The sequence below is a fragment of the Stegostoma tigrinum genome, chromosome 27 (genome assembly GCF_030684315.1).
Source record: "Stegostoma tigrinum isolate sSteTig4 chromosome 27, sSteTig4.hap1, whole genome shotgun sequence".
Taxonomy (NCBI): domain Eukaryota; kingdom Metazoa; phylum Chordata; class Chondrichthyes; order Orectolobiformes; family Stegostomatidae; genus Stegostoma; species Stegostoma tigrinum.
This window is the reverse complement of record NC_081380.1, coordinates 17,004,601-17,017,135: the sequence shown is the minus strand read 5'-3', so window position 1 is coordinate 17,017,135 and position 12,535 is coordinate 17,004,601. Positions and strand designations below refer to the sequence as shown.

Below are 12,535 nucleotides of genomic sequence, written 5' to 3'. Positions count from 1 at the left end.
CACAATAGAATACCGCATCCTCAGCGTAAATTTGGGACTTTCTCCACAAAGATAGAGCATGGTCACCCCTCCAGCGGCCGCCCCCTGAGGAAATTATCAGATAATTGCAGACTGTGAAAAATATTTTTCTTCTTTTACTCCTATAAGTCACTTATTACAAAAACCTATCTATTTGACCAAAATTGTTATGTGACATGGAAGATTCTTTGTTGATTCTGGTTCTGACCATTTCTTTACTCCCTTTTAAGTTAGCAGACACTTTGCTTTGATTAATAAACGATTACTGTTTGATTAAATTTGCAAGTCTTAATTTCAAAGCTTTTGCACTGGGTTTCAGCTCTTACCTGTACACCTGGGTGGTGTAGAGTTCCATTGGCCGTTATTCAAACATTTTAGGGTATCCTTTCCAATCAACTTGAACCCTGAGTTACAGGTGTATCTGACCAAAGATTTACAGATTGAGAAATGGGCATCAGCAACAACCGGGACAGAGCCACAGGGAGTTACTGCAAAGGGAACGAATAGAAGCTGTCAAGATTGGAAGTCTAAATATAAAGGAAGTGTTTGAGTAAATGTTACAAAACAATAACATTTCTAAGCTTTGCTCTCTGTGTATAAAGCAACTTCTATATAATCTAACATTCTGTTGCACATTTTATGGAACGTCAATTCTTCATTAAAATGTTAATAAATTCATTCCATCAGTCTAAACAGAACAATACTATTGAAATGCTAGAGTGAATGATTTTGATTTACTGAGTGGTTTAATAACAACATCCATCATTTGAGGAGTCACACTGGACTAGAAAAGTTATCTGTGTTTCTTTCCACAGACATGTCTCTCCAGCATTTTCCACATTTGTCTCAGATTCCAAGTATATACAGTACTTTGCTTTTATTCCATGAATTTGGGTCAAGCCACGTTTATTGAGAAGAAGGCAAGGCCAAGAACTGTCTTCAGCCTTGCGTTTCTTTCTAACATGGATTACTGCATGTTAAAACTAAATAATGTAATACATAGCATTCTGTGATATCCCTGTCTTAAATCCACCCACACTGTGGTGCTAATATCCAGTGAGGACATCATCACAATAGTACTCCAGGGTCTTAATGCCCTTACACAGCGATTGCCAGTTCAGGTAACACCAAAAGAAGATTTGCTTATAAGCTTTGCATAGACAACTTGCGTCATGAGGAGACTTAATCAGTATTGCATTCCTTTTGGCTGATTTGCATACTGGGGAAAAGGAAATGGCTAAGATTTAATTTGAATTGAGATTTTGTAGAACAAATGCTTATTCCTCCGTGGTCTTGCCTTTTTGTATCTCTGTGATCTCCATCTAAGTACTCTGCATCACTCAAATTCTGACCTCCTATGCAGCCTGAGATTCTTTAGTCCTGCTACCGGTGATGGTGCTTTTATCTATTTCGGCTTCAGATCTGTAATTCCCTCTCTAAATCTCTCCAAATCTGTATCTGTTTCTTTAAGATGTCCTGTAAAACTTACTTGTTTGACCAATCTTTTGATCATTGCTTCTTCTGTCTCCTTCCTGAGCTCAAAGTCAAATTTGACACAAAGGAATTACAGACAGCTAGTAAATAAAACATTTTGCTCAAGTAAGAAGGTGCACTGAAAACAGAAAACAATGAAGGCAGAACTGGCTAGGGTGAAACTAGGCTAAAAGATACGTTAATAAAATTGCAGTGGTAGGTTTTCAAGTGAATATTAATGACTCTCAGAAGAAGTGGTGGCAAAATAATAGGTGCTTGGTTATAATTTTTCAAAGTTCCTTAGTTTCAGAAAGTTCCAATGGATTGAAAAATAGCAAATGTAACTGCTTTTTTCAAGAAAAAAGCAGGCTAAAAGCACAAAACTAGAAAGGCCAGTCAGCCTAACATATATCAACGTGAAGATACTACAATTCAGTAATGAGAGACTTGTGGCAGGACACTTACTACATCAAAACAGAAAGTGCCTGGGAAACTCAGCAGGTCTGGCAGTGCCTATGAAGTGAGAAACAGCGGTAATATTTTGAATCCAGTACTACTTTTCCTGGGAATTAGCTCAGAAGAAGAGTCATTTTGAACTGAAAACCTTAACTCTACTTCTGTCTGCACAGATGCTATTATAACTGTTGAGCTTCTGCAGCACTTTACTGTTATTTCAGATTTCTAGCATCCGTAATACTTTGCTTTTATTTATTAGAAAATTGTGATGTGATCAGGCAGAATCAACCAGGCTTTGTGAGGGAGATCATGTTTAATTAATCTATTATAATTTTTTGAAAAAGTGACATTCACAATGGATAAGAGGGGACAACTTTCTCCCTATCTGTCCTGTCAATGACCCTCAGAACTTTGTATACCTCAGCCTTTTCTATTCCAGTTATTCAATCTCTCTTCATAGCTGAATTACTCTAGTCTCAGCAATATTTTTTGAAATCATTCATGGGATGGGGACGTCACTGGCTAGGCTAACATTTATTGTTGAGAGAGCAGTTAAGTATCAACCACATTACTGTGGGTCTAGAGTCACATGTACACTAGATGAGGTAGGGATGGCAGATTTCCTTCCCTGAAGGATATCAGTCCACTAGATTTTTTTTCTGAAATTGACATCGGATTCATGGTCATTGTCAGAGTCTTAATTCCAGTTTTTTTTAACATGCTGTTGAATCTCTTCTGCATGTTCTCTAATGTATCACATCCTCTATATAGTGTAGTGATGAGAATTGCACACATCATTCCAGCCGTGGCCCAACTAATGTTTTCAACTATTTATGATATATACCAATTACTAGGATGATGGGATTGCATGTATGATATTTAAATTTCCAATGTAGGAAAGTAAGAATCATCATAGAATCCCTACAGTGTGGAAACAGGCCCTTGGGCCCAACAAATCCACACTGAACCTCAGAGTATCCCACCCAGACCGATCCCCTATAACCCACCTAATCTACACCTCCCTGAACACTAAGAGGAGGTAGCAAGTCTCCCCCTGGGTTAAGGGAATGGGCAAAAAATTGGAAGATGGAATGGAATGTGGGTAATGAATGAACTTTGGCAGGAAAAGAGTTGGGAAGTTGCTGTGGCAAGTCTTGTATCCTTTTTAGAAAAAAAATTGTAATTGTTTTAGAAACAGATTAGAGATGCCTACTTTACTCATTCCTGGGAAAACATTCTAATTGTATGAAAAAAGACTGAATCGGTTAAACCTGTATCCAATGCAATTTAGAAGAATCTCAGGTGATCTTTTGTTTTAAAGAAGATCTTGAGAGGTCTATATAAGACGGATACCTGGAGGATGTTTCCTGAGGAGAAATATTTCTGTTGACACCAAATGATTAAAGGACTAGAATTAAAGTTATATTATTCAATGTTTTGGATTCTTTTCAATTTGAGGAGATAGTAGCAAAACCTGTTTCAAGAGTCAATGGCAGTTTTACAAGTTTTATTTCATTTAACACAATCTCTTAAACAAACCCCCTCTGTCAATTGCATGTTAAAAATTTAGTTGAATTCACAATATGCTTTGTAGATCTCAAATATCAAGTCTCATTCTGAAGACCCTGACATGAAATATTATGAGTGGTGAAAGCAGCATTATGGGAAGTGGTTGCTCAGAGCTTAAAGATGCACTGGTACATCAATTTCCCAGAGAACTGCGCCTCCACGCAGCATTAAGTTGATCTGTATTCTTTTAGCACATTGCAGGGCCGATCTTGACATTTTAGGAGAAAACAAAAGAAGGAAATAGAAATAACGTGGAACCTCTTCCATCCAATCTATCAAATACCAGCACAGTTGTTGAAACTGCTTATAGCTATCATCAGTCACTGATCTAGTTTTAGGAGAAACACAATGAACCCAATATCTTTAGTCAAAATCCTAGGAAAGGCCCAACAGTGTCATTACCATCAGTATTCTCTTTCCAGGCACTCAGGTCTACCTGTGGGATATGGTTGCACTTGACATATCCTTCTGGATATGGCCTGTACCTAAACACATCCCGAGGGAGTTCTTCAATCTTGCTGTTCTCACAGATCACTCTGGAGAATGAAATATGTTGAAGAGCCTGCTGCTGGTTGTCAGTAAAAACACCTTTGTTTTGCCACCAGAATCTGAAGCACAAAGAACAAGGTTATTCAGAAGAATGTAAGTGCTCTGGCCTACATTTATCTCTCAAACAATCCCAACAAAGAAAGACTAACCAGATATTGGTATTTATAAGATTTCACTGGGAATAATTGTTAGCTTTGCAACAATCACCTACAATGTCATTCATCTATGTGAAGAATTTGGAACATTTCCGAAAGACACTCTTTCTGAAGAAGTGTCCCAACCTGAAACGTCAACTTTCCTGCTCCTCCAGCTCCACACTTCTCAATGTGATAGCTGATGCATGTGGGTTTTGTGATTAGTGATTAGCAAACCAGCTTTCCACTGTAGTTGTTTTCTGTTACCTTGAAGCCCATGGTCCCGAGAGTGCTGTATATTTATGGCAGACAGGTCCAGGGCTATATGTTGTGATGGTACAATTAGCTTCTCACGCAGTTCATCTGGCATCATGAAGCTTCGAGACTGCAGTTTGGCAGGGTAACCAAACAAGCCCTGAATGGTTGGATCAATTCCACCTAAATTCCATATTGTGTTATCTCTGATTCCAGCATTGACAGTTCTTACTAACTCCATCATAACAACTGCTTTCTTGTTCTATTCTGCAGTTTATACCTGTTAGCACTAAAGGGCATTGAGAACTAGTCTTCACCTATTCTCTTAGCTATAGTTAATATATGGGATTAAAAAACTTTTAATAGGAATAAATGCATTCAGATATATTGAAACATTGAAGTAGTTCGTCACATTGACTTGCCTAAGTCTTTCTTAACTCAGGAGTTCAGACTCTGCATCTGTCACACGGGACCTGGGGTGGTACAGATACACCTACTCTTGCATTTCCAAAGCCTGGAGGCCTTTTGTTGGATCTCGAGCCTGAAACGTGGCATACATATAAAGGAAATAACGTTTTCACAGTCGCATTTTTCAGCAGATCTGTGACATGAGGCTCATGGTCCACAGATTTCTGATCTGAAAGGGAAAAGGGAAGAGAAGCTCGCTTTTTTTTATGGTCCGCGAACCTCCTCTGGCATTCCATGTATGTTTGTCAAGGGTTGGGGTTGCAAATATTCATCAATACAAGGACGTAAGGGTCAAGGATCCAAGGGTAATTTTAATTGTGATGATGTTGGAAATGGCCGAAATTCCAGAAACTGCAGTTGAAAGGATGTGCTAAACATGATGCTAATGTTGTTGCAAAGGAGCTGGGCGTGATGCTGAAGGATATGGTGGTAGAATTGAGATGAGTAGTGGATGAGATAGAAGAGCTAGTGCTAAAAATGCCAACCTTTGATCCATGTTTTCATTAATCGCTGAGAAACAAAAGTTTGACAATTTTGAGAGCAAAACTATTTTATTGAAATGAGAAGAGTGCAACAAGGTATACAAATTGATCACTTTGAAACCCTCAACACTTCTCTTACCTGTCTCCATCTCTCAAGTTCTTGAATTGTTGTCCTATCAAACAGGCGAACAAAGGGCCTACCCTGCCACCCTCCATGAAGGGTTCTGAGATGCCCCCCACCCACACATCAATGTTATCCGGGCTTCCATACAACTTAAGGAGATTAGTTGCAAGTTCCATATTGTTAAGAACAAGAGAAAGATCCACAATATTTTGGGGCTCAGAAAGCTCACAGAACCTTCGCCAAGCATTGTAACCTGGATTTAAAATACAAGGCAAAATTAGCGCAAGAAATTACAAAGTATGCAGATTTTACTAATTTCAAATTAAGCACAAACAAGGCTATTTCTCAATGTGATAGCTGTTGCATGTGGGTTTTGTGATTAGTGATTAGCAAACCAGCTTTCCACTGTAGTTGTTTTCTATTACCTTGAAGCCCATGGTCCCGAGAGCGCTGTATATTTATGGCAGACAGGTCCAGGGCTATATGTTGTGATGGTACAATTAGCTTCTCACGCAGTTCATCTGGCATCATGGAGCTTTGAGACTGCAATTTGGCAGGGTAACCAAACAAGCCCCGAATGATTGGATCAATTCCACCTAAAAAATTAAACACATTTCCATTTCTTTTCAGTAGAATGGTTGCAACTGGCTGTGCTATTTTTGCATTTTACATCTTCTCATTCTATCATTTCACTGATATTGTTGAGTTAAAAATGCATTAGATTATTAGATGGATAGGATGCCTGGATGGCTGGGCAATTTTGGGGTAACCACTCTACCAGATTATTGCCCAGGTGAAGAAGACAAAAACTTACTGCCAATAATTAAATGTGATAGGTTGAGAGTGTCAGTTGTGATTTAATGTGAATAAATGTAAGGTAAAGATTCCAGGAGAGATTCAACCAAGACTTCATGGAAGGACAGTGAAGAGAGGACATGAATAGAGGATATGAGCACTCAAATTTAATTCCATTGAAGTAAGATCAGGTTGTTAGAACCATAAAAAAAACTGATTGTATTTTGTATTTGTAGATAAGGGCATAGAGTACAAAAGTTAAGAAATAAATTGTAAATTTGTACAAAGAGTTGGCTAGGCCATAATTTGAGTATTGAGACTAGCTTTGGGAAGTGATGTAATAATGTATTAAAACACGAAAGAATACATGGCAGATTTAATCTGAGATGGGTGACTATAGAACAGAGGGGTACAATGTAGTAATCTGACTCGATTTCCACTGGAAGAGAAGAGACTCAGAGGTGATTTAGTAAAGTTAATTGTTAAACTATGCAAGGTTTTGATAAAATGAAGAGTGGATTACTTTGTTCTAGTTAGGGAGACTGTGATGAAGGGATGTCCATTTTGAATTTTTGATCAAAGATTGAAGTTTCTATTATGCAGGAAATTATAAATACATGGAAGGCTATGCAATGCAACTTAGATGGGGGTAATTGCATCACTTCCAAGAATATTGGGTAAATATTTGAAACAGAGGGGGATATGGAGTAATGTGGGGAAGGGATAACATTGACACCTGTTTTGACTTGTTTTAAATCATTTACATAATAAGATCATACCAAGTAGGAGCAGTGATCGGCCATTTTGGCCTGTTGAACCAGCTCCCCCATTCAATGTGTAAAGATTCTTCTTCAGGGTTTGAGTGAAGATTTGTGGCTCGGGTGCTGATTGTAGATGTTGGTGTATTCGCTGAGCTGGGTTTGATAACAGACGTTTTGTCACCTTACTAGGTGACATCCTCAGTGCTATGGAGATCAGATGTCCTTGGTTTCAGTAAACACAGATGAGAAAAATCACACTTTCAACTGGTACAGCACTACTGCCATAGAACAAGCTGAACAGAGGACAGCCAGGAGATTCTTGGAGGGTTGGCATTCATCCACAGATTCCATCAACAAACACATTGAATTAGACCTGATATACCGACCACTACAACACACAACCAGAGCCAACACCTACTGGAAGCAGCAAAAACCAGGCCATGTAAATTGGAGCCAGCACAAGACAACATCACTTCACAGGAGGCTCCACAGCACTGAGGATGTCATCTAGTAAGGAGATGAAATGTCTGCTATCAAATCTCCCGGCTCAGCGAACACACCAACATCTACAAAGATTCTTCTGATTGTGGTCTTTATTTTTCTGCCTGCCCCTCATAGCCCTTGCTATTGTAAAATATCCATGGGGTTGGTGAGTTGCTGGGGAAGATATCAATGCCATGATTCTCATCATATTCAATTGTTCGATTGTGGGTGTCAATTACCTGAGTCACACAATAGTACATCATTTTATAGTCACTCCTACACCCGTTGTGGGTGGGATGGTAATGAGAAGGCGGTACACATAAAATCTGGACTCAGAGGAGATATAGAGAAATGATTTAGGTTTAACTACTTGATAGAGGTTTGTGTATGTATTAGCCAGTGTATGACTAAGAGTAATATTTAGTGCAAATACACACATATGACATATACTTAATTAAATTGTGTAAGGATATGAAAAGAGTTTGCTATTCAAAATAGAACATGTTATCAGATAGACCTCAGTTTCATTTCTGATCTTGTACTTTCCAACTTACATTTCTAACTCATGTCATACCTGGTTGAGAGTGTTTGATGCCACATCAGAGAGAACTTTATTCTGTATATAACCTGTGATTTGCATGAGTGCTTAATGGGGCATAGCATACTGTTTCCAATTTTATCTATCTGGGAGAGCTGCTTATTAATTCTGGAAGCTAAAATTAGACCATTGTTCTATAATCTAGCAGCACTCACATAACCAGAAGTACATTAATAATTTGAATTGGTTGATATTTTATGGTAATCTGAACTGCTGCTTATTTCAAGTGAGAAAAATAATGTTGAGTACCTTTCCCAATTAAATTCCCTGGAGCGAAGAAAGTGTCATGTAGGAGCATGCTGGGATACCTCGAGTCCTCCTGGTATTTTTCATTAAAACGTTTCATGATTGGCTGGATCGTGACATGCCCAAAGCGCATTGCAGCTGTAGCAAAAACATTGGACAGCCTGGGATCTACTGATGCATTGTAACCTTGGTATTGATGGAGATATTTCTCTGTTTCATCCTTACCAATTACTAGGGGAACATAATCCCTGTAATTTATAATCTGCCAAAACATAATTATTAATATTTATAAGTGAAGAACAAGTTTAGCCTTGGGAATAATTGTTACAGATATGTTGTCAGTAATTGTTTTTTGCCAGGTTTTCTTATTCTTCCTCACTGTGTTACTTTGTATGATTATGCTTTGATTAAGTCAAGTATTATGAAGTTGGGTAGACTATTTGATGTTTGTAAAATGATGGGGGTGCAGAGTATGTGGTCCCTTTAAAAGATGACTTTTTTCAGGCTTGATGCACAGAGAATTCTTGAAATTGAACATTGTATAAAAGACTATACTGTTACCAGGAAAAGCAGCATTTTTACCAAGAAAACAGGTTTTTGAATTTAGCAAATTAATTTAAACCAGACCCTAGATACAAAAACCCAATTAAATTTAAATCTGATAGTTTTGATAAGCTAGGAACAATCCTATTATAAGAAACTAACAGGCTATCAAGGGGATAAAAGAAGAGGGGATTTCAAAATTGGGGTGAGAATCGACTGTCATCTGTCAAGAGAATAGCTCTCAGGTTTGAAAGAAAGAATCACTGGTTCTCAGAAAAATCGGTAAACTCTCAGATTAAGCGCTATCTAAATAAAGATACTATTGCACTCTTAGCTAATATTCCTGACACACAAATTTGATGGAGAAAGGTGTTCCTGAATGGAAGACAGCAGAGAAGGCAAAAAACATTCTAGAAGACTTATCACGGATGTAATTTCAAGAGATAAAGTTTTACTTTTCTTTCTTTTTAATTTGGTTTATATAGGTGGGCATTATATTTATTGGAACAGCATCCCATTAGAATTTTGTTTTATTCAGGAATAGTTAGTAGTTAAGAGGAGAATTTTTTTGGTTTATTCATAGCTCTGCAAATTTATTCACTGTTAGAGTCGGATAAATAAATTGCTACTTGTTGCTTATAAAGTGAGTATCAGGGATTTCTTTCATTTAATCACTCCTTTATAACAGATTGGATGTGAGAGGCAGGTTGTGCCACTTTTCACCCTTCCTTTAACAGATTAATGAGGTGAAGCGAGCCTCTCTGACTGTTTTGGTTTTAATTATCAGAGAGGTGATGACCACTTCTCCGTATCATAAGTAACAAATCGATTGTACAATCAATGTTCATCACTAGTAACATTATTAGCTGTGGACCAATTCCCCTCCACCCCACCATCAGTGTAAAGCTGGAGTTGTGCCTGTGACTAAATGCTCCAGTCAATCTGCAAGAATCCAGGGAGAGCATAGTCCTAGGGAAGAAAAGCCAAAAGTTGTTTAGGCAGCCTATGACAGAGTGGCGTCTGAGGGAGTTCTGACGCTAGGATTTCTAGTTCTGAAGCAAGAGAAGAAACTGAAACCTTTGGAAAAGTTTTGATGAGATTTGGTGATCCACCATGTCAGTAACATTGGTGGTGTGGGTGAGAAGCAGGAAGCTTGCTAAGAAATTTGCAGGATTTATCTTAGTGTATTTGCTCTTTAATATACTTTGTAGTGTGCTTCAGTCGGGCATCTTTATTCCCATTTTACCACATCTTAAACCTAATTGGGTGTTGGATTATATTGTATAGTAGATTGCACTGATCAAACTTTATACTGAGGCTTAAGATTGTTTCAAATGCATAAAATTGTGTGCCCTTTCTGTCTTAGTATGTCACACTTAGACTATTTTAAAAATAACAGAAATGAGTGGCTTATATATGATCCCAGTAAAGACTGCTAAATTGATAGTACGTTCTGTCTACAGTCAGAATACAATATAAATTTGGCCGTCTTTACTGGGATCATAACAAGTCATTCATTTCTGTCATTTCAGAGAATGGCTTTGAGTAAGGGATTTTCACACCTACGCATGGAGTCTCACATGCAGCAACGCATAGAGACATAACCATGTCAAATGCTAGATGAAGAAGACATGAGGATCTATCTACTTCATCCTCCACTACTTTGATATTAACACGTTTGAATGATAATAGCGTTGTTGACTAATCATACTACTCAATCTCTAATAATTAGATTATAACAAACATAGGCACAATGTTACACACTCTCATCCTAAAGCCTCCATTTGATTCTACCTGCTGAAATGCCCCAATGATTTTCCTTGCCTCCTGGTAGATTGTTTCTCCACTCCAGTGAGGATTTAGCTTTTTCAGCTCTGTCGCCAAGCGATTGTGTTCCCGGAGGAATAATGTATGAAAACTGAGTAGTCCCAGGTTTTCATTTGCGCGGTTATCGCCTATGTGAACATAATTAACATGCGTAAATAACATGTAGATAGCAAGACTGAATATATCCCATGATGTATGAGCCCTAAGAGCCCAGGCCAGTGAGTAAAGAAAGTATGACACTGAAATGATGGCCTGGGTCATGCAGTGGGTCAACAAACAACTTTATACTTTAATGACCTGTGCTAACATGTAAGCCCAAATGACAGGATAACATTTTCCTTCACGCAACAACTGTAAATAGACTTTAAGTGAAATTAATTTGGAACACATTAACCGATGTCCCACAAAGAGTTGTGCTGCAGCCTGAATTATTCAGCTTATTTATTAATAACTTAGATGATGGCTTGGAAAGATATATCTGCATTTACTGGTCATATTAGGACACGCAATTTCACAAGCTATATAGGTTGAGGCATAGAATTATAGAGAGGCATTGATAGATTAAGTGAATGGCAAATTCTGGTAAATGGAACTCAATGAGGGCAAACATAAAGACATATATTTAGGAACTGAAAGGATGGTACTGAGTATTTTCTAAATGGTGAAAAGTTAGAAACAGTAGAGGTCCAAAAGGACTTGGGGATTCAAGTACCTGAATTAATAAAACATCATGAACGGCTATGGAAAATATTTCAAAAAGCCTTTTGGAATGCTGAGGGGCAGCAATTTTGTTTCTTTTACACAAAATGCTGGTTAAACCAGATATGGAATGCACTTTTAGGCACTAAATCTTAGGAAATATACACTGATCATGAAGGAGAGCAGCATGGCCTTATCAAAATTATACCTGCACACTAAGGGTTAAACCATGAGCAGAGTTTACACAATTAGCTTGTCTTTTCTGTAGTTTAGGAGATGAAAAGGTGTATTTGGATTCATGCTTTCAACAATTAGGGTAGTTATGGCAAAATTGTGTGTGGTGATTTGTGAAATGAGACTGCTTTAATGTATGTGGTACAGTGTTCCAATTATCATATCATTGAATGCATATAGTTAGAAATATCTTTACCACAGGAAATGATGCAAGACAACACCTGACAGAGCATTTGAAATGGTGTTATCTGCTGAGACCATGTAGAACTCTTCTTTAGGTTGGTATATAGTTTACTGTTCACTTATGGTTTTTTTTTAACATCTTAATCTACCTAAGATATGCCACATAGAGTTGCCTTTTCGTTGAGATAATCAACAATATTAATTTGCGTGGTTCCATATCACAAGCATACAGATGTAGTCAGGATTCTGTGCTTACTGAAGTTATTGTACATTGTACCACTGGCTAAACATTGCATAACTGACTCCATTACAGACAGTGATAATAAAGGCCAAGTGGGTACCTTTATGCGGGAACGTATTATGATGTCGTATAACTGTCCAATAGATACAACCCTGTTTGGTCTGAAATCTATCCCACAACATACCATTGATCAAAAAAGAATATAAGTACTTGATACCGTTCATCAATTGTGATTAGTAAGTTTGTGTTATGGGCTGCGTCACAATAGGGGAAACTAGGACTGTGGACAAAGTCCAAAAATTGGAACCAGACCTTTCAGGAATAGAATTAGAAAACACATCTGCACATAATTAATAGTTAAATTTCAATATTATTTGCAAATAGCAATTGATACCAA

General features: G+C 37.8%; 1 protein-coding gene across 3 annotated transcripts in view; it reads right to left on the bottom strand.

Moving 5' to 3' along the window:
* LOC125464558 (eosinophil peroxidase-like) overlaps window positions 1-12,535 on the bottom strand; it is a 44,120-nt gene that overhangs the window by 4,751 nt on the left and 26,834 nt on the right. For 2 of the 3 annotated variants that reach the window (XM_048557071.2, XM_048557070.2), the window contains exons 9-14: window positions 10,749-10,909; window positions 8,415-8,673; window positions 5,954-6,124; window positions 5,544-5,781; window positions 3,919-4,124; window positions 345-506 (exon numbers count right to left, since the gene is read on the bottom strand). In XM_048557071.2, the coding sequence (XP_048413028.2) occupies window positions 345-506; window positions 3,919-4,124; window positions 5,544-5,781; window positions 5,954-6,124; window positions 8,415-8,673; window positions 10,749-10,909 (1,197 nt within the window). Of the gene's footprint in view, window positions 1-344; window positions 507-3,918; window positions 4,125-5,543; window positions 5,782-5,953; window positions 6,125-8,414; window positions 8,674-10,748; window positions 10,910-12,535 lie in introns of those variants that run through there. The other variant, XM_048557072.2, reaches the window with a different exon arrangement.